This window comes from Mustela erminea, chromosome 14, assembly GCF_009829155.1.
Source record: "Mustela erminea isolate mMusErm1 chromosome 14, mMusErm1.Pri, whole genome shotgun sequence".
Lineage (NCBI taxonomy): Eukaryota > Metazoa > Chordata > Mammalia > Carnivora > Mustelidae > Mustela > Mustela erminea.
This window is the reverse complement of record NC_045627.1, coordinates 51,429,425-51,449,219: the sequence shown is the minus strand read 5'-3', so window position 1 is coordinate 51,449,219 and position 19,795 is coordinate 51,429,425. Positions and strand designations below refer to the sequence as shown.

Here is a 19,795-nt window from a genome sequence, read left to right as displayed (position 1 = left end):
ATTTTCATTAGAAAACATAAGGAAGTTCATCACCTAACTAATTTAACTGCTGCAGCAGCACAAGGATACAGTCCCTTCCTGGAAAGAGGATTTTGTGGCAAACCATTTCTCCCATAATGCACCCCACAGACCATAAATCCACTATATGTTTGCAGCACAAAAGAAGGAAAAGCAAAGCAAAACGTCATTAAAATCAAAGAAGCATAATATGACTACATATATAAAAACTGCAAAACATCACAAAAAGAAAAAAGTGATTTTAATTTTAGCTAATGGAATAATTTAAAACACAAAATATTTTTCAAAAGGCTTTGACTCACAAAAGCAAATGTGAAGTATATAGCCTTTCAACTACATATCTAATTTTAAAGTGAGAGCTATGCACAGAAATCACATAATTGATAAACTTACACATTTTGTCTCTAAAAATTGTTTATAAAATATGAAACAGAACTGAATACATCTTTGCAAATAAGGCTGAAAATGAACATGAGGTGGCAAAATTTAAAGTTATTTAAATACTATTCTGAAGTTCAACTGTGCATTATACTCTCTCTTTAAGTCAAATTAAAAAAAAAAGCATGAGCAGAAATAATCTAGTATATTAAAATATTTAACAGAAAAATGTGTTTCTATGAGTCATTACAGTTAAAAAGTTAATTAAAAGCTCTTCAGAAATTTTCAAACTGGATTTCAAACTGGATAATTTTATTTGAAAAGTCCTATGTTTATTCTGAATTAAAAGTTACTGTTTTCTTGGCAATGTCATGGTACCTTTACCCTATTATCCCAAAAGGAACAAGTGCATAAGGAATGAACAATCAATGAAGAAAAATTTGTTTTCTTAAAATTGTATATGTTTTCCACCTAAGGGTTTCTAAACCCATAAAACCAAACTGTTTTAAGAAGTTAGTTTTCATTGGATTTAATATTTTCCACAGATTTATTACCTAAAAAGGTCTCCTCATTGACGTACTAACCCTCATCAACTTTTAATGGGAGCTGTAATCAATGCTGAAAAGAATCTGCTAGACCAAAAAAAAAAAAAAAAAAAAAGGGCAATTTGGAGATCTCCACTTGGTTCATTAATATACCCTCACATTTTATATCTCTGGTTTGGAAATTTGGTTTAAAAAAAAAAAAAGAGGAGGAGGTAGTTAGATTCATTGTGGTGATCACTTCATAATGTATATGATAACCTGAATCACTATGATGTACACTTGAAACTAACAATAACATTATATGCTTATTATATACTTCAATTTAAAAAAAAGAGTAGGTGGTTGCAGTTTAATAGAAGAGGGGAAGAATAAGCAAATTAAAAAGAAAGCCTTAGAAACTTGCATTTGAAGTTTCTAGGTACTGTTTAAGAGCAAAAGAAGAAAGGTGAAGAAGTGTGTGTTAGGGAGAGGTGCCCATGCTGGTGGACTTAAGAAATCAGAAGTCTGTACTTTCTAATAAAGTTATCATAAAGAGACTGCTAGCCCATTAAACAATCTTAGTAACAAAGGTGGCAATAAATTTTGGAAATCCTGTAGAACTAAAGTTTCTTTAAAATTTCTTATTAAAATTAATATGAATCTATATGATTCAACTTTTAAGAATAAAATTCTAGAGTAAAAGGTAATACTCATAAACCAGTTCAGAGAACAACTCTCTTCCAGGGTTTTGATTTTTGGACTAAATCTACCACAGTAAATTTTCCCTATAGATTTCAGAGAACGACAAACTTTAAATATCCAGAACAAAATTTATGTAGGTAACCTTAAGAAAAACATTTTTTAAACAAATTTCAAAAGTTCCAAGCATGAGAAGATATTGTCTGGGTTAGTAAAAACTTTCTCAAAATATGGTGAAACTGATTCAAACACAAAACTAGCTTTAAATGGCCTAACTGCTTACTCTATTAGTTTAAATATATTCCATTGTATTACAGTTTGCAAAAAGCTTTATGGTAGCTTGCAATAAAAGACAAAGTTGTTAAAACAAGTGGGGGTGGGATGTTACTGAAAGAAGAAGTTCTAATGTTTAACCTTACTGCTAATGCTATCATGATTAAGCATTATATTTGACTTTGTTTCCTGAAGCAAAAACGGGCAATAAAGTGATCTATACAATTCCTATCTAAGACAGGAAAGCATGTCACTTCTTTATATGATAGTTTGCCTTGGTGCTAATTTCTGGTAGGAAGCTATCTCCAAGATCACATTTACAGGACACTGAGTGACACAGTATCTGTGACAATTGATAGCTTTATAGCAAATGCAAAAGCAATCTTCATGATGGTGACTGGAAGTCTCATTTCTCAAAAGAAAAGAGTCTAATGCTAAATCTGACTCACTGAATTCTAAGGTATAAAACAATTTTAGAAAGTAAGAAAACATAACAGCATGTTAAAGAAAAGAATAATCATAAATAAAGTATTTGTTTTTAATTAATTCAGAAAAGCAAAGGAAATTAAGCTAAAATCCTCAGTTCAATGCTGTCTTAAAAAACACATCTTGAAGACTGAAGTAATAGTTTCTTGATTCAAAGTGAACCACTGTTTCAGATTCCTTGCTAAAAAACACACCTAAGGTCCTATTCTAGGGAGTACTTTGGATGAAATTACCACATTTCAAAAGTTATAGTTTAAGTCCATAATAATCCTGTGTAGATTTATATATATCCTAAATATCTGAGATTCAACAAAACTCCTTACATTACATGTATGTACACACACATATAGAACATTTTAAAAAATACGTGAATACATGCCTGATAATTTTCTTCAACCTTGATTCTAATGCTGAAATATTTAATTGAATATACCCATATAAAATAATGCCATCTCTGTAAGGTGGGACACAAGGCTTTGATGAAATAGTTTCTTTTGAAAGATCACCTTAATTAATTATCTCATCAGCTCTGCAGAATGGCCTCACTGTAGCTCCTAAAGTTTATACTAAATGTTAAAACTTTAGTTTCGTAAGGTTGGAGGTATGTTCAAATATCACTAATGCAAAGTAGGAATATACTAAAGATAAACTGTCAGTACACAATATACTTCCTTGATCCCCTGTTAGAAATACTCATTTTCAAGTTATAGGCAAGTGAACGGCATACGGCATATATTATTTTAGGAGCCATAGCAATAAATCCTTTATCCAGCTGTAGTGTTGATAGTTATGTACTTATGTTTAAATAAACAGGGGCCCCAACTTTTTCCAAAGATTTATAACAAAATTTATAGTTACTTTCAAACTTTTGATAAACATTTCAGTGATATATTTAACTTCTATACACTTCAGCTTAAATATTTACACAAGAAATCTGATAAACAAAAGCAAAAAGCGGTATTTCAAGTAAATAGTGTTTGCTGACCGTTTTCTTTGTAGCCCATCCCTAGGATGACCTCAGGTGCTCTGTAGTAGCGAGTCACTACGTAAGGTGTCATCATAAAACTAGTTCCTGCAGTCCTGGCCAGTCCAAAGTCAAGAATCTTCAAAGTGCAGTCTGATTTTACCACGATATTACTGGGCTTTAAGTCCTTCAAAATATTAAAGACAGAAAGTGACTGCTATGACATATACAAACATTTTACAGTTCACAAGTTATTAGATCACTTTTCAAAAAAAAAAAATTTTATTTATTTATTTGACAGACAGGGAGTGAGTGAGTGAGGACGGGCCGGGCCAGAGGGAGAGAGAGAATCTCAAAGAGACTTCTTACTGAGCGGGGAGCCTGACATGGGGCTCCATATCATGACCCTGAGATCATGACCTGAACTGAAATCAAGACTCGGACATTTAACCCACTGAGTCACCCAGGTGTCCTATTATTAGATCACTTGTAAAACAATTCCTGATAACTACTGTAATTTCTCTCATTATAACCAACATTACTACTCAGATTCATTGTAACAGGCAATCTGAAAAACTAGCTTCATGGCATTTTTCACTTATGAATACATACATACATATTAGAGAATTTGTAATGTTTTATTTTCTAGAAATTGTGATTAGCTAGAAATTATCAATGAAGTGCAATAAAAGCAATTTGTAAGGCATTTCGAAGTTATTATAATAAAAAGGGAATCGTTAAGTTAGCATTTATGCTCACTTGTGTACTAAATTACCAGATTTTTAAAAAATCTCATTTTTAGGGCAGCCCAGGTGGCTTAGTTGGTTGAGTGCCCAACTCTTACTAATTTCGGCTCAGCTCATGATCTCAGGGTCATGGGTTCCAGCCTGTTGGATCTGCACTCAGCAGGGAGTCTCCTTGAGATTCTCCCTCTCCCTCTGCCCTTCCCTCTGCTAGTGTGTTCTCTCTCTCTCAAATAAATATAATCTTTAAAAAAATGAGATTTTTTACAAAATATATTATCTCAGCAAAGTAACACAGCCTGTTCAAGAATTACATATTGCAAGCTTTGATACCACTTCAGTGAAATTAGTGTCAGAAATGGGGTGGGGATGGGTAAAGATTAATGGCTCTTTATACTATTGCATTCTAGCCTAGAAATAAGATTCCAACTTTAAATACTTTATTTTGGAAAGGATAAGAGCACAATACAATGTTTTTTAGAAATATTTTTTATCAAGAAAAAACAGTTAAAAAAATGCTTCAAAAATATTGCCTGAAATTCATCTTTGTATAACAATCTATACCTTTCTACAGATGTTACTAACATTGCTAATTATATATGAGAAGACTAAGTGAATTTGTATAAATCTGTGGCAGAGGAAGTAGAACTAACTTAATATTCCAACTTCTCCCCCATACATACATACATACATATAACTTCCTTTACATGCAAGGCCCAACCGTGACTAGTTCTAGTCAAAAGGATGGAATGGGAGCAAAGAATAGAAGGGCCATGCACAACATCCTGTCATCTCTTCCCCTGCTTTATTGATTAGTACCATTCCAGGTGGACCAGGTGGACCATTCCGTCAGCTGAGGTTGTTGAGTACCTAAGTAAGGCAGAATCCTTTCCCCACCATGATCTGCCCTGGACACACAGTATGGAAAATAAACCTTAGTTGTGTTAAGCTACTGTGAATTTAGGGTTTGTCACCTTGGCATAGCCTAGTGGTAACACTGTAATTTATAATAAGAAATACATATTTGGTCTTTGTCCCAACTACTGGCACAGAGCTCCTAAAACCCTTAGAATTATCTAAAAGGTAAAAGCAAAAAAGATGAAAGGAGGGCCTTTTGTTATTCATGAGAAGTCCCTTTCCGGGCACCTGGGTGGCTCAGTCAGTTGAACACAGGACTTGATTTTGGCTCAGGTCATGGATGATCTCAGAGTTGTGAGACTGAGCCCCACATGTCTGGCTCCAAAAGATTCTCTCTCACTTCCTCTGCATCACTCCCTCTCTCATCCCTGTACTCCTGCTCTTAAAAAAAAAAAAAAAAAAAAAAAAAAAAAAAAAAAAGTCCCTTTTGACCATACAGGAGTTTATGATAATGAGGTCTTTTGGAAGTTCCAAAGGATGGGGGCTGGTTGAGGGGGTGGGGCGGGGGTGGGGAAGACAACAAAGTAATTAAAGGGTTGGAACTTCTAGCATTTCTTAGCCCACAACTCCAAGGAGGGAAGAGGGCTAAAGCCTAAGTTCCATCATCAAAGGCCAATGATTTAATCAATCGTGCCAGGTAATGAAGTCTGCATAAAAAAACAAAAGGACTGGTAAGGAGAACTTGTAGTTTGCTGAACATGTAAAGTGCTGGGAGACTGGTACACCCAGAGAGGGCATGGAAGCAGTTCCCCTTCCCATTTACCTTGCCCAATACCTCTCTCCATGTGGCTGTTTTTGAGTTATGTCCTTTGTAACAAACTGGTAATCTAGTAAGTAAAATGTTTTCCTGATTTCTGTGAACCACTCTAGTAAATTAATTGAGCCTGAGGAGGGGGGTTTTTGCAAACCTCTGAATTCCAGCCAGTAGGTCAGAACCACAGGTAACAACCTGGGGTTGAGACTGGCATCTGAACAGCCAGCACTTGTAGGACTGATCCCTCAATCTGTTGGATCTGATGCTATTTCCAGGTAGGTAATATCAGGATTGAGTTAAAATACAAGACACCCAGCTTGTGTCCAGAGAACCTGGACTTGCTTGTGTGGGAAAAACTACCACACATTTAGTATTAGAAGTAATAATGTAAGAGTAAAGGAGACACCTAGAAATGTTTCTCCTTTATACCTGTCTATTCCAACACTGAAATTAGTGTCAGAAATGGGGTGTTACTATTATAAACACAGGATCATAGCTTAGCAGCTTTAGCAGCAGGCAGCAGGGAAACTAATACCAGAGGTTGGACAGGTGATTCAGGTTATGTAATAGCAATACATTTCGTGATACTGTCTCTTGCAATAACTTGGAAAGCACAGCACTTGCAAATTAACCTGAAACTCTAGAACAAGGGTTGGCAAATTAAGGCCTGTCTGTTTTTGTGAAGAAAATTTTATAACACAGTTCTGCCCATTTAACCACCTACTGTATACAGCTGCTTCTGTGCTACAATGGCAGGAGTTGAATAGCTGTGAGACTCTATGACCTGCAAAGCTCAAAATATTTACTATCAAGACTTTATAGAAAAAGGTAGCTAACCTCTGCTCTAGAAGAGATTAGAAAGCAAAACTTTAGTAGTGTGTTGGGTGGCTACTGGCAGCATTTGAAAGAATTGGCCAGTTTAAAAACAGATGAAAGGGAATCAGAATCTTGAATTTTAGGACCTTGCCATTCTAGAAAAATTAAATGCTACTAAACCCTTAAAAAAGGGGGGCAGATTGTCCAGTAAATCTCTTCCCTACCAAACTCAAAATATAGATATTCCTTGACTTCATAATGGTGTTATGTCCCAACAAACCCTCATAAGTTGAAAATATCATAAGTTAAAAATGCATTTAATACACCTAACCTATCAAACATCATAGCTTAGGCTAGTCCACCTTAAACATGCTCTGAACACTTATCTTAGCCTACTGTTGAGCAAAATCATCTGACACAAACCCTATTTTATAAAAAAGTATTGGAATATCTCAAGTAATTTATTGAGCAGTGTACTGAAAGTGAAAATCAGAATGACTCTATGGGTACAGAATACTTATAGGTGTAGCTAACTGGGAGCTGTGGCTCACTGTTGCTGCCCAGCATTAAGAGAGATACATGTACTACATACTGCTAACCCAGGGAAAAAAATCAAAATTCAAAGTATGAAATGCATATCACTTTTCACACCATTGTAAAATAAAAAAATTAGGTTGAACCACCATAAATGACCATTTGTACTCTCTCATTTTATTAATGAGCCTTGAGAGATTATTTGTTGAGGCAATGGAATGTGAGGGAATATGATGTTCACCAAATCTGAAAAATACACTTCATTTGATTAAATATACTTGATTAAATACACTTGATTTAGCCTGGTTTCTCCTCTGCTATCTTTCACCATGAGAAAATAATGTGCCTCAGGGAACCAGCCACTCCTTCAGCCTGGATGCTGAAAACTGAACAAGGACAAACCCTGTCTGACCCCATGATCTGGAGCAGTGCCACACAACCAACCTGCAGAGCCCTGAGCAAGCAATGTTATGTCAAGCCACCAATACTTTGGATTTGTTTTTCATGCATTATTTGCACATAATAAATCTGAAAACCCTTGAGGGAAAAAGAACTGCATTCTTTAGTTGATGAAAATGTCTCAGACCTGCCAACAGAAAAGCCTGAAAGCTTAAAGGCAGACATTAAGTCAAAGACATACAGCCAGGGAGCCAGGGACTAACAAATACGCTATGAAAATAACTGTAATTAAAAAGAAGATTTCTAAGTTTCTGAGAGAGCTGTACTATCAAAAAACTCCATTAGGCTGTGACTTTTCTAGCCTGAAAACAATGGTTTTCAATTCAGGGCAATTCTGCCCCCAGGGGATAGTTCGCAGGGTCTGGAGACATTTTTGGTTGTCACAATTGGGAAGTACTGGTGGCATCTAGTGAATAGAGGCCAGGAATGTGCTAAACATTCTATAGTACACAGGACAGCTCCTCAAAAGAAACAACTCTTCATCCAAATCATCAACAGTGTCGAGACTGAAAAGGACTACCTTAAAAGGACACCTGGGCCCCCAATCTTGTACAGATAGTAAACTGAGAAAGCTGAGCGACCCCAAGAAGAACACATTTTCCAATAACCACTTTAGATATACTCAAAAGGACAGTAGAAAAGAAAGACTCTTCACAGAATAGAGCCAGGTACTACAGAGAACAGTGGACAAAGCATTCCTTGCAGAAATGAGATTTAGGGACTAACCAACCCTCACCCCCACTTTCCCCAAAGGAAGTGACACAGTGTCTTCCCAACAGAATGTCTTTTTAAAAATAATTTTAAAGATGTATTTATTTATTTGAGAGAGAGTACATGTGTGGTGGGACAGAGAGTCTATGTCAAGCACGGATCCCAATACAGGGCTTAATCCCATGATGCTGAGATCATGACCTGAGCCAAAACCAGGAGTCAGATGCTTACCTGACTGTACCACCCAGGGACCTCTGCCCAACAAAATTTCAAATTACAAATGACCAATGACTAAATTTTCAATTTCCCAAATGGGACTGTTTACTGGATCTGAAGTAGAGATTATGCTCCATCACTTCAGAAATAAATACCTTGACAGACTAGGACTTAGGGTTATCTCCCCTAACCAGGGGATGAGTGTACTAGGTGTAGAATCAAGGGAGCAAAGAAATGTTTGATGACCAGAAGGGTAGACTGTGACAGAGACTAATGCTCACCACCATTCTGAAGTCTGCCTTTCACATTTCTCTGTCCCTTGTAATTAGGCAGGTCCTCATGTTCTGCCAATAGGTTCAGGGCAGAAGTGATGTGTGTCACTTCCAGGCCAAAGCATAGAAGAGGCAGTACACCTGGCTTTCTCCTCCCCTGAAACAATGACCAACAACTATGCACATGGTGGAGACTGGGTTTCTGAGTTACTGTGTGGAACCCCATTCCCAGTCCTGACTTGTACTAAAACCCTAAGAGATATTTTACCAGGCAAACCATCTTAGACTACAGAGATATTAATATTAGGCTGGGGTGAAGGGTATTTAGACTTAGTAGTAGACCAGAGAGATGAGTATCAGTTGTGGCCTCAAGACCACCTATTGGAGTGGGTGTGACCCATTAAACTTCTTGTAAGTTACTTAAGGAACAAACATCAAATAAAACCCTGGAGGAGCAGTCTCCAGAACTTATTGTATGAAGGAAATAGGAACAAGTGACACCAGAGATGTCCTACAGTGAGTTCTGAGGTGCCTGTTCTGATCCCCGGTTCACGATCCCTTCCAGCTGCTAGCAGTATTGGTTGCTGAGCTTTCAGCAAATCTCTCTCCTGGAATTGTCTTCAGATACAGAGAGCCACCTTTTCCAAGGTCATGCTGCTCCTCAAAGTCCCACTGAGTCACCAGCTGAGGACTCTGGAATGACTGTATCCAATTCAATTTTTCCCTTTGTCCAGTATTACTTCCTTTACACCAAAGATGTTGATGCTGAGGGGACTCCCCAACAAACTTCTTACATGTATATCTTCTCCATCCTAGAGATTGTTTCCCAGATATCCTGACCTAAGATAAAGGCACATTCCTCTTCATAGGTAACAAATCCTCGTATATCTTACTAGCTCAAATTTATTATGTAAGTTTTCTACAGTATTATTGTATTTTTACCACTTTATCCATCCACAGTAAGGGAATATGTTAAAATATCCCAATTGTACCATGTTTGTATAATTCTTCTTTTTTCCACAGTTTAAGGTTTGTGTATTACAACTCCACTGCATATATAAAGTTCTTGACAGTTACTTACCACATAGTAGATTACATCCTTTTTCCTCATAAAGTCACTGAAAAATGCTTTGTCCCTGGCCCCACCATATTCAGTGCAGCTGATTAAACAGAATCATCCTTGTTCTCTTGTTTTATTTTCCCATACATCTTTGCCAATAACTTTGCTTTCAGTCTTTGGAAGCTAGCTACAACTGTCTGCATTACAGAAGCATACAGTTGTTGTTGGTACTGTGTGTCAAATTTGAACTCTGTTCATTAAGGGGTTAATCCCCTTTACCCATTATGTTATATATTGGTCTTCTGTAATTTAATGTTTCCTTTTTAAGTTTCTTTCTATTTCCTTTGTTTCCTCTTCTATCATGTAGTCTGCGGTTTCTGTTTTACTCACCTGCTACCCCATTAATCTGAAAATTTTCTATTTGGAAGGTTTTACTTTACTAAAATCAAATTAACTTTCATGGAGGCCAATTACTGTCCTGGCCCACAGGGCAAAGGAAACTCATCTGCCTCATACAATATATAATGGGATGAGGAAGATAATATACTTCCCCATGTAAAGAGAGTATATATATTTCTCTTATGTTGCCTAAAGATGGCATTAAACATAACATTATAGCAGTTGCATAGGCTATATACCAATTCAGTTAGAATGATAACTAAGAATAAGCCTAAATATCTCACATACATGATTGTTATAAAATAGATAACTTGAGCACAAATCTCTGTATTCATTTCGAGTTAGGTTATTTGACACAAGATAGCTCAAAGATATAATTCCACTGAATTAAATACTTTTCAAGAAATTCCTCTCAAATTAGATGCTATTCTTTTCAAAGAATAAGCTAGAACTAAAACTAAATACAAAAATATACGTCCACATAAAAACCTGCACACACACGTTCATGTCAGCATTGCTCATGACAGCAAGCCAAATGTCTCTCAGGTGATGAATGGATATACAAAATGTGGTATACATCCATAAAGCAAACTATTATTTCACAATAAAAAGAAATGAAGTACTGATACATGATAAATAGATGGACGAACCTTGAGAACACTAGGCTAGGGAAGAGAAGACAGACACAAAAGACCCCATTATATATAAATAATTCCATTTATATGAAATATCCAGAATAGGCAAATATATGGAGATAGAAAGCAGGTTAGTCGTTGTGTAGGGCCAGGGGTAAAGGGAGTAACAGGAACCGAAGGCTAATAGGTACATGATTTCTTTAAGGTTGGTGAAAATGTTCTAAAATTATATTGTGGTGATGGTTGTGCAATCTTTGAATATAATTACATACTTTATGAACTGTATGGTATGTGAATTACATGTCAATAAAGCAGTTAAAAAACAGATTACAAAAATATAAACTATTTCTGTATATATGAGAAATACAACTCTGATACTCAATTTCATGTAATTGGTAATGACAGCAGGATATTTTATATACTACTTCATTTCAGAGCAAAACTAAGCTTATACTACTCCACGTAAATCAGTGAAATACAACTTTCCCAAAATATAATTAAAGGAAAATGGAAAACGGAAGAGTAGACCGCTCCACAGAAACACCAAAAAGCAGAGCAAAATGGATCAGAAAAAACTTTTTCAGAAATCTGGAAAACAGTCAAATGTTCATAACAACCAAGTAAATGCAGAATCAAGAAAAACGCAAATTAAAAACAAGAGAAAAGATGTGTGGTGTTTTCACTAGCCCCTGTCCCACCCATCTTCCTGGTTGGGTGGGAGGGTCTTAAAGAAAGCAGCCTACATTCTCACTGTGGGACTCTAGATTGGGCTAGACAGAGGGCGTTTCTCAAAAACACTGTGAGGCAAATGAATAACCCATTATGCCTGTGACAAAACATTAAAGTTAAAGAAAACATGACATGGCATACCATCAGGTGTGCAAAATATGCATGATGGAAGTCCCAAATAAGAGGCAAAAAAAGAAAAAAAAAAAAAGGAGCAGAAAAAAAATGACTGAAAACTTACAAATTTATTAAAGACATAAACCTACACATTCAAGCTATTCAGTGAACTCCAAGGATAAAAGCAAAAGAGATCTGCACTAAGACACATTTTAAACTGCTGAAAACCAAACACAAAAAGAAAATCTTAAGAATCAGGAGAAGCAATTTGTTACTTGTAAGAGATTCTCAATGAAATTAACAAGTGATTTCTCAAAAGAAATCATACAGGTCAAAAGGCAGTGAAAAGAAACATTTGAACTGCTGAAAGAAAAACAATGCCAAACAAAAATTCTATATCTCCTTCAAAAGGACACTCAGTAGTAAACTGAAGCTGTAAGAAGAAATAAAAAATTCTAGTAAAGGTAATTATATAGGTATACACAAAGGTCAGTATTACTATGTTTAGGGCTTCTCACTCCTAATTTCTTCCAATATGATTCAAAAGACAAAAGCATTAAACAATAATTACATTTTTATCTTATTGGGCACACAGTGTATAAATATATAAGCTACAACACAATGGGGGAAGAACAGATTGTATACAGGAGTAGAGTTTTTGTGACAATAAGGTGGTAATAATTCAAAATAAATTGTTATAAGTTAAAGAGACTAATCCCAATCCCAATGGTAGCCTTTAAGAAATACTCCCTCTAAAGATAGGAGAATATGTATTTTCTAAGCGCACATGGATTATTCTCCAGAACAGACCACATGTTAGGTGACTGAACAAGTCTCAACAAATTTTAAAAGATGGAAATTATACAATGTATCTTCTCTGACCACAATGGAATGAAGCTAGAAATCAAGAAATAAGGAATACTGGAAAATTCACAAATTTGTGGAAATTAAACAACATACTCAAACAACCAAAGGGACAAAGAACAATTCATAAGGAAAACGAGAAAATACTTTGAGATGAATGAAAATGAAAACACAATACACAAAAATTTAGGGAATACAGAAAAAGCAAGCTCAGAGTACAATTTCATAACTGTGTTTAAGCTGCTAATAAGTCTGTGTTATTTTGTTATGGTGGCTCAAGAAAACTAATACAATGTAAGTAAATAGAAAGACATTCATGGGTGTCCGTGAATTGGAATACTAAATATAGGTTAAGAAGACAAAACAACCCAAGCAATCTACAGAGTCAATAAATGAAATCTTTATTAAATTCCAGTGGCCTTTTTGCAGAAATGGAAAAGCTGATACTCAAATCCACATGAGTCACAAGGAGCCCTGAATAGTCAAAACAATGTTTAAAAAGAAGAATAAAGTTGGAGGGTTCACACTTTCCCATTTTTCAAAACTTACTAGATGGCTACAGTATCACTTTATCTATTTTTTTCTTTCATTGATTGTGCTTTTGGTATTATTTGTAAGAATTTATTGTCAAGTCATTAAGGTTTACCCTTATATATTTTTTTAAGAGTTTTATAGCTTTAGCTTTTATGTTTAGGTCATTGACCCATTCTAAGTTAATTTTTGTGTATGGTGTGAAGGAAGGATCTAAATTCATTCCTTTGTGAAAATCCAATTGTCCTACCCCACTTATTAAAGATACTTATTTTTTCCCAATTGAATGGTCTTTGACACCCTTGTTGAAAATTACATACGTAGGTGATTTTATTTCTGGACTCTTATAAGTTCTCTATTTCACCAGTCTATGTCTGTGTTCTTACAGCAGTCCCACATAATTCTGATACTTGAATTTCATGAAAACTAAGAACTTTTGTGCAACAAAGGATATCAAGAAAGTGAAAAGACAATATACAAAATGAGAGAAAATATTTACAAATCATGTATCTGATCAGGGTATAGTATCTTATATATATTATACTTATACAATATATAAAGTTTCTATAATTCAACTTATATATATGTATATATATAATATATAAAGAACTTACATATATAATATATAAAGAATTTCTATAACACAAAAATGAAAAGACAAAACAACCCAATTTTAAAAAATGGCCAAAGGTCTTGAACAGACACTTCTCCCAAAAAGATATACAAATGACCAACGAGCATATGAAAGCATTCAACATCTTTAGTCATTAGGGAAATGCAAATCACAAGGAGATACCACTTTGTACTCACTAGGATGGTTAGAATAAAAGCCAGCAAGTATTGGCAAAGATCTGGAGAAATCAGAACCTTCACACATTGCTATGGGGAATGCAAAACGGTATAGCCACTGTTGAGTACAGTTTGGTAGTTGTTCTAAAAGTTAAATATATAATTACCATGGGCCCCAATCCTGGGAAGATACTCAAAAGAATTGAAAACAGGAACTCAGACAAATACTTGTATATGAATATTACAGCAGCACTATCCACAAAAGCTAAAAGGTAGAAATAATGCAAATGTCTATCAGTGGATGAATGGATAAACAAAATGCAGTACATATATATATTATTATATCATTCAGTCATAAAAAGGAATGAACTATCGATACATGCTACAATATGAATGAGACTGGCAACATTATGCTAAGTTAAAGAAACTAAACACAAAAGGTTACATATGATTCCATTTATATGAAATATCCAGAAGAGATAAATCCACAGACACAGAAAGCCAACTGGGATGAGGCCAAGGGCTAGGGAGAGAGAGATGGGGACTGATTGCTTAATGGGTATGAGGATTCTGGGGGCAATGAAAATATTTTGAAATTTTCTATCGGTGATAGATGAACAATATCGTGGATATAGTAAATGTCAATGAATTGAACCCTTTAAGATGGTTAATTTTATGTTAGGTGAATTTCACCTCAATAATTTAAAAAAAGAATATGATTATAGTTTTTTCTACTAACCCGATGAATAATTCCAGCAGAGTGAAGGTGCTTGATTCCACACAGCATCTGATAGAGAAGGTAGGACATTCTCTCATGATCTAGTTCCATCTGAATCACTTGGCAAAGATTTGCATCCATGAGCTCCATGACTATGTAACTTCATGGGTGAAAAAAGATGACAGCTAAAGTGTACAGCAACAGTCTAAGAATAATGTATAAACATAAAATTTTAATTATCACACTTACACATCTTGAAATTCTTCTAGGGATTTCTGTGGTGTGAAAACATTCAAAAGGCCAATTATCTGTGGTAAAAAGCAAAGAGACAAAAAAATTAGACAGCACTACTACTAATAATACTTTCATTTAGGAACAGCAAATACATGGGTTAAAAAAAACCCATCGTCAGTATAAAAATTTTGAAACCTTATGTTCTAAGCCCATGTACTCTCTCTTATTTTACATATTAAAACTTTATGTCCAGGAATTGGGGGCAGGGAGGGAACCAAAGCACACAGGATCTTTAGGGAGGTGAAAATACTCTGTATGGTACTATAATAGTAGATATTATGTCATTACACATAGGTCCACACCCAAAGAATGTATAACACATCAAGAGTGAACCCTAATGTAAACTATTGACTCTGAATAATAAGGATGCATCGAGTGATTATAATGAAAGTACCAGTCTGGTGGGGGGGGGGGTACAGATAATGAGGGAGGCTATGCATGTGTGGGGGCAGGGGGTATATGGGAGATCTCTGCACCTTCCTCTCCTTTTTGCTGTGAACCTAAAAATGCTCTTAAAAAACACACACACACACAAAACTATCAACAGAAGAGCTCCACATACCCATTCCATTTATGAATACTCAATTATCAAGGATCTATATTATACAATTCTCTATAAAATTTGTAAGCAAATTTTTAAGTATCTTCTACCAGCTCTTATCTAATTTAATACCTGTATATAATCTCAACCCTCCCTGTAACACCCTCAGTTTTTCATAGTACTGAACATTCCCAGTTTCCTTCATTCCCAAACTATTCACTGGTTCATCCAGAGACATGCCCTCTTTCCCACCATTCTGTCTTTCTAATCCTTTTCTTTCCTCTACCTGTACCTTATTACCTATATTACATAGGCAATATATGTTGCTGTTGGTTTTTTTTTTGTTGTTTGTTTTTGCCTAAACATCTCTATGTGGATAATTTCCAAATATACATTAAAAGTTCTTGCTTAGGGGCACCTGGGTGGCTCAGTGAGTTAGGCCTCTGCCTTCGGCTCGGGTCATGATCCCGGGGTCCTGGGACCGAGCCCCGCATAGGGCTCTCTGCTTGCCAGGGAGCCTGCTTCCCTTCCTCCCTCTCTGCCTGCTTCTCTGCCTACTTGTGATCTCTGTCAGGTAGATAAATCAAAATCTTCATTAAAAAAAAAAAAAAGGGGGCGCCTGGGTGGCTCAGTGGGTTAAGCTGCTGCCTTCGGCTCAGGTCATGATCTCAGGGTCCTGGGATCGAGTCCCGCATCGGGCTCTCTGCTCAGCAGGGAGCCTGCTTCCCTCTCTCTCTCTCTCTGCCTGCCTCTCCATCTACTTGTGATTTCTCTCTGTCAAATAAATAAATAATAATAAAAAAAAATCTTAAAAAAAAAAAAGTCCTGGGGCGCCTGGGTGGCTCAGTGAGTTAAAGCCTCTGCTTTAGGCTCAGGTCATGGTCTCAGGGTCCTGGGATCGAGCCCTGCATAGGGCTCTCTGCTCGGTGGGGAGCCTGCTTCCTCTCTCTTTCTCTATCCTGCCTCTCTGCCTACTTCTGATCTCTGTCTGTCAAATAAATAAATAAAATCTTAAAAAAAAAAAAAGTCCTTGCTTAGTTTGTAAGTCTCAAATATATATTGCCTATATATTGCCACTTCACATGAAAATCTCAAAAATATAAAATTGAACTCATTATCATTCCTATCCAAACCCTTTACTTTTCCAGAGTGCCTCCTCTTTTATAAGAGAAGGTTTAGTAAAAGAGAAGGCTCACGGTGATTTTTTACTTTTTCAATATTTGCACCATAATAAATGTTGAAAAGAATACTATCCCATTCTCCTGTCAGCTGAACTTTAACCTCTTCTTCCCATATAGATAGAGGATTTTAACATCTCATCTAGATTGTTCATACTATAATTACTTCTAACATTAAGGTTCCTTAAACATTAAGGAAACCTTAAACAATGGTTTCCATTGTATTGCTTACAATATGGTAACAAAACAAAAACAAAAAACAAACCAGATCATATTACTGACCTCTTCAAAAACTTAATACCAGAAAAAAAAAAAAAATCCAAAACTCCCTTGCAATACATTCAAAGCCTTCCTTCCAGGACAGAACATCAATCCAGTTCATCTCCTGTTAAACTCTCTATTAAACTTGATACTTTAGCCATCCTAAATAAGTTTAAACAATGTTACCTTTAAAAATTTTCAATGCCTTAAACATACTCCTCCCTGTCCTTGTCAAATTTACCTACTGAATCCAGTTACCTTCAAAATTGATTATGTAGTCTGACAACCTCTAGTCCTTGACAGGTTGCTGAATATTTTCTTTACTTAGTCCCCACAATATCTTACATGTTATCATGGCATTTAACACAGTGTTGTGTAGTCTCATTTTCAAGCCTCATCCTTATCACACCAGGATCTTTGTTAGAAAGAATTATTCACTTTTTCAGCCCTGGCACCATAGGGAGATACCTGACACACATTTTTAAAACATTTGTTGACAATTAGGGATAGGAAAGTTTTTCTAGACCAACTTCATGGGACAGAATCTATGTCATTCATCTAAGCATAAAGCTTTGCTTATAGAAGGTATTCAAATATTTGGTCAGTGAATAAACTCAGAAAAATAATTTCCAGATCAGAAAAGGTCAAACAAATTTGTTTAAGATAGGGAGAGTGATAATAAAAATGCATCCTGCTACTCTAAATGAATTAATTCCAGACTCCTAGATAGAGGAATGCACATCTAGAGACTCAGAGAAATAGTAAAACTCTTCATATCTGAGAAATCCTATAGTAGAAGAGAAGTGTTAAAGATGAAGAGCATATAAAGACAAGAGATTAGTGGTTGCTTAGAGCTAAGAGGGGTGGGAGATAGGAAAATAAGAGCTAAACAATATGGAGTTTTTCAGAGGTGATGAAAATGTTCCAGAAATATGGAAAGTCACATATACCAGTGAATATACTAAAAACCATTGAATTGTACATATTAAATGAATAAACTGTACAGTATGTGAATTGCATCTCAATAAAGCAATTATAAAATAAAAAATTAAGACACCTGTCTTACTTTTCAAAAAGGAAAGTAAAGGAAATTATATCAATCAATGACTGGACAGTCAAACAAAATTCAAGGACTGATTAAGTGGTTGATATATAAGTACTTTGAGAGAAGTAACACTTATTAGGACTCAGAGAAATAGTAAAAATTCACTGACAAACTGTACTTCCTTCTGTGAATAAAACGACGATGACAACAAAGAATAGCAGCAGTAGATCAGAAACATGACCAGATAAGTATATGAAGACCTCAAAAAGGCATCATAATATCCATGTGAATAAGATGCAGAATTCAGGAGTGATGGGTAATTTTTATAGTTACACATGTCATTTTTGTGGTATACCCAAGGGTCACTAATGAACTAATCCAGCAATTATGAAGGCATCCTGAGCAAAACTGGGATGTGAAACTAGCAAGTGAAAAGTCAGAACAAAGGAAAAAGCAATACCCAACAGTCTGGGAAAAGAAATCAGATTTCACATGTGAAATTCTAGGGAGGAATAGGAAGTACTATACTTAACTTCCAAAACCAAAAGACAAAAAGTAAAAGATGGGGGGCACCTGGCTTGCTCAGTCAGTACAGCATGTGACTCCTGATTTTGAAGTTATAAGTTCAAGCCCCAAGTCAGGTGTGGAGCTTATTTAAAAATAAAATCTTAGTAAAAGACAGTAAAGATGTGATCTATTAGCAGGCCTGTGACAAAGAATAACTTGCTAAGACAATGTGAATCAAATGGTGACCTGGGGGCGCCTGGGTGGCTCAGTGGGTTAAGCCGCTGCCTTCGGCTCAGGTCATGATCTCAGGGTCCTGGGATCGAGTCCCGCATCGGGCTCTCTGCTCAGCAGGGAGCCTGCTTCCCTCTCTCTCTCTCTCTATCTGCCTCTCCATCTACTTGTGATTCCTCTCTGTCAAATAAATAAATAAAACCTTAAAAAAAAAAAATGGTGACCTGATTTCTAAACAGGATTATAATGTCCATGGTTAAGAGGAGATAACATGCCTTAGTTATCTTGGAGAATTCAATCAGACATGGAAGTACTGTGTGCTAGGTGGCATACCAAAGTATGTTTGGAGATATGTGACCAAGTTGAAAGACAAACTCAAAAGTATCTATGAAAATAGTAGGAAATGCACAATGATTTGAATGTATCTAGTACCACTGAAGTATATGCTTAAAATGGCTAAGAATAGTGAATTTTATGTTATATATATAATACATTATATATATTTATATCATATTTATATTATTTTACCACAATTAAAAAAAAAAAGAGGTGGGAAAAAACAGAGATGTTTAGACCAGCAAAGAGATTATCTGTGTGGAACATGAAACTGTTGAAAAGGCAAAACATTACAAAAATGTCTATCCATTAGGAGTATAAAAATTCCATTATTATTTCTGGTTTCTCTATATTGCTGACCCTTGAACAACATGGGTTCAAACTGTGTAGGTTCACTTATACATGGACTTTTTTGGGTAAATATAGTACAGTACTGTGCGAGAATTTTCCTTATGATTTTAGTTAACATTTTTCATCTAGCTTACTTTAAGAACACATATAATATACAAAATATGTGTTAATCAACTACTTATGTTATCAGTAAGGCTTCCAGTCAATAGTAAGCTATCAGTTGTTAAGTTTGGGGTTGTCAAAGTTATATGCAGATTTCAACTGCACAGGGGGTTGACATTCCTAACTCCCACATTGTTTACGGGTCAACTATATTTAGTTTTATATTCATTCTCTGAACAAATATGTTTTGAACATCTACTCTATATCAGTACTCTTATAGGTGTCAAGGGTACTGCTTGTGTGGACCCTGACATCCCCCATCAAAGGGTTAACTATGTGAAACAT

The 19,795-nt window shown here is 35.6% G+C and overlaps 1 protein-coding gene across 12 annotated transcripts in view; it reads right to left on the bottom strand.

Moving 5' to 3' along the window:
• Positions 1-19,795, bottom strand: part of MAPK8 (mitogen-activated protein kinase 8) — a 103,691-nt gene that overhangs the window by 14,961 nt on the left and 68,935 nt on the right. For 11 of the 12 annotated variants that reach the window (XM_032311955.1, XM_032311956.1, XM_032311957.1 and 8 more), the window contains 3 exons: positions 14,854-14,912; positions 14,626-14,764; positions 3,364-3,529 (listed from right to left, as the gene is read on the bottom strand). In XM_032311955.1, the coding sequence (XP_032167846.1) occupies positions 3,364-3,529; positions 14,626-14,764; positions 14,854-14,912 (364 nt within the window). Of the gene's footprint in view, positions 1-69; positions 142-3,363; positions 3,530-14,625; positions 14,765-14,853; positions 14,913-19,795 lie in introns of all 12 variants that reach the window. The other variant, XM_032311961.1, reaches the window with a different exon arrangement.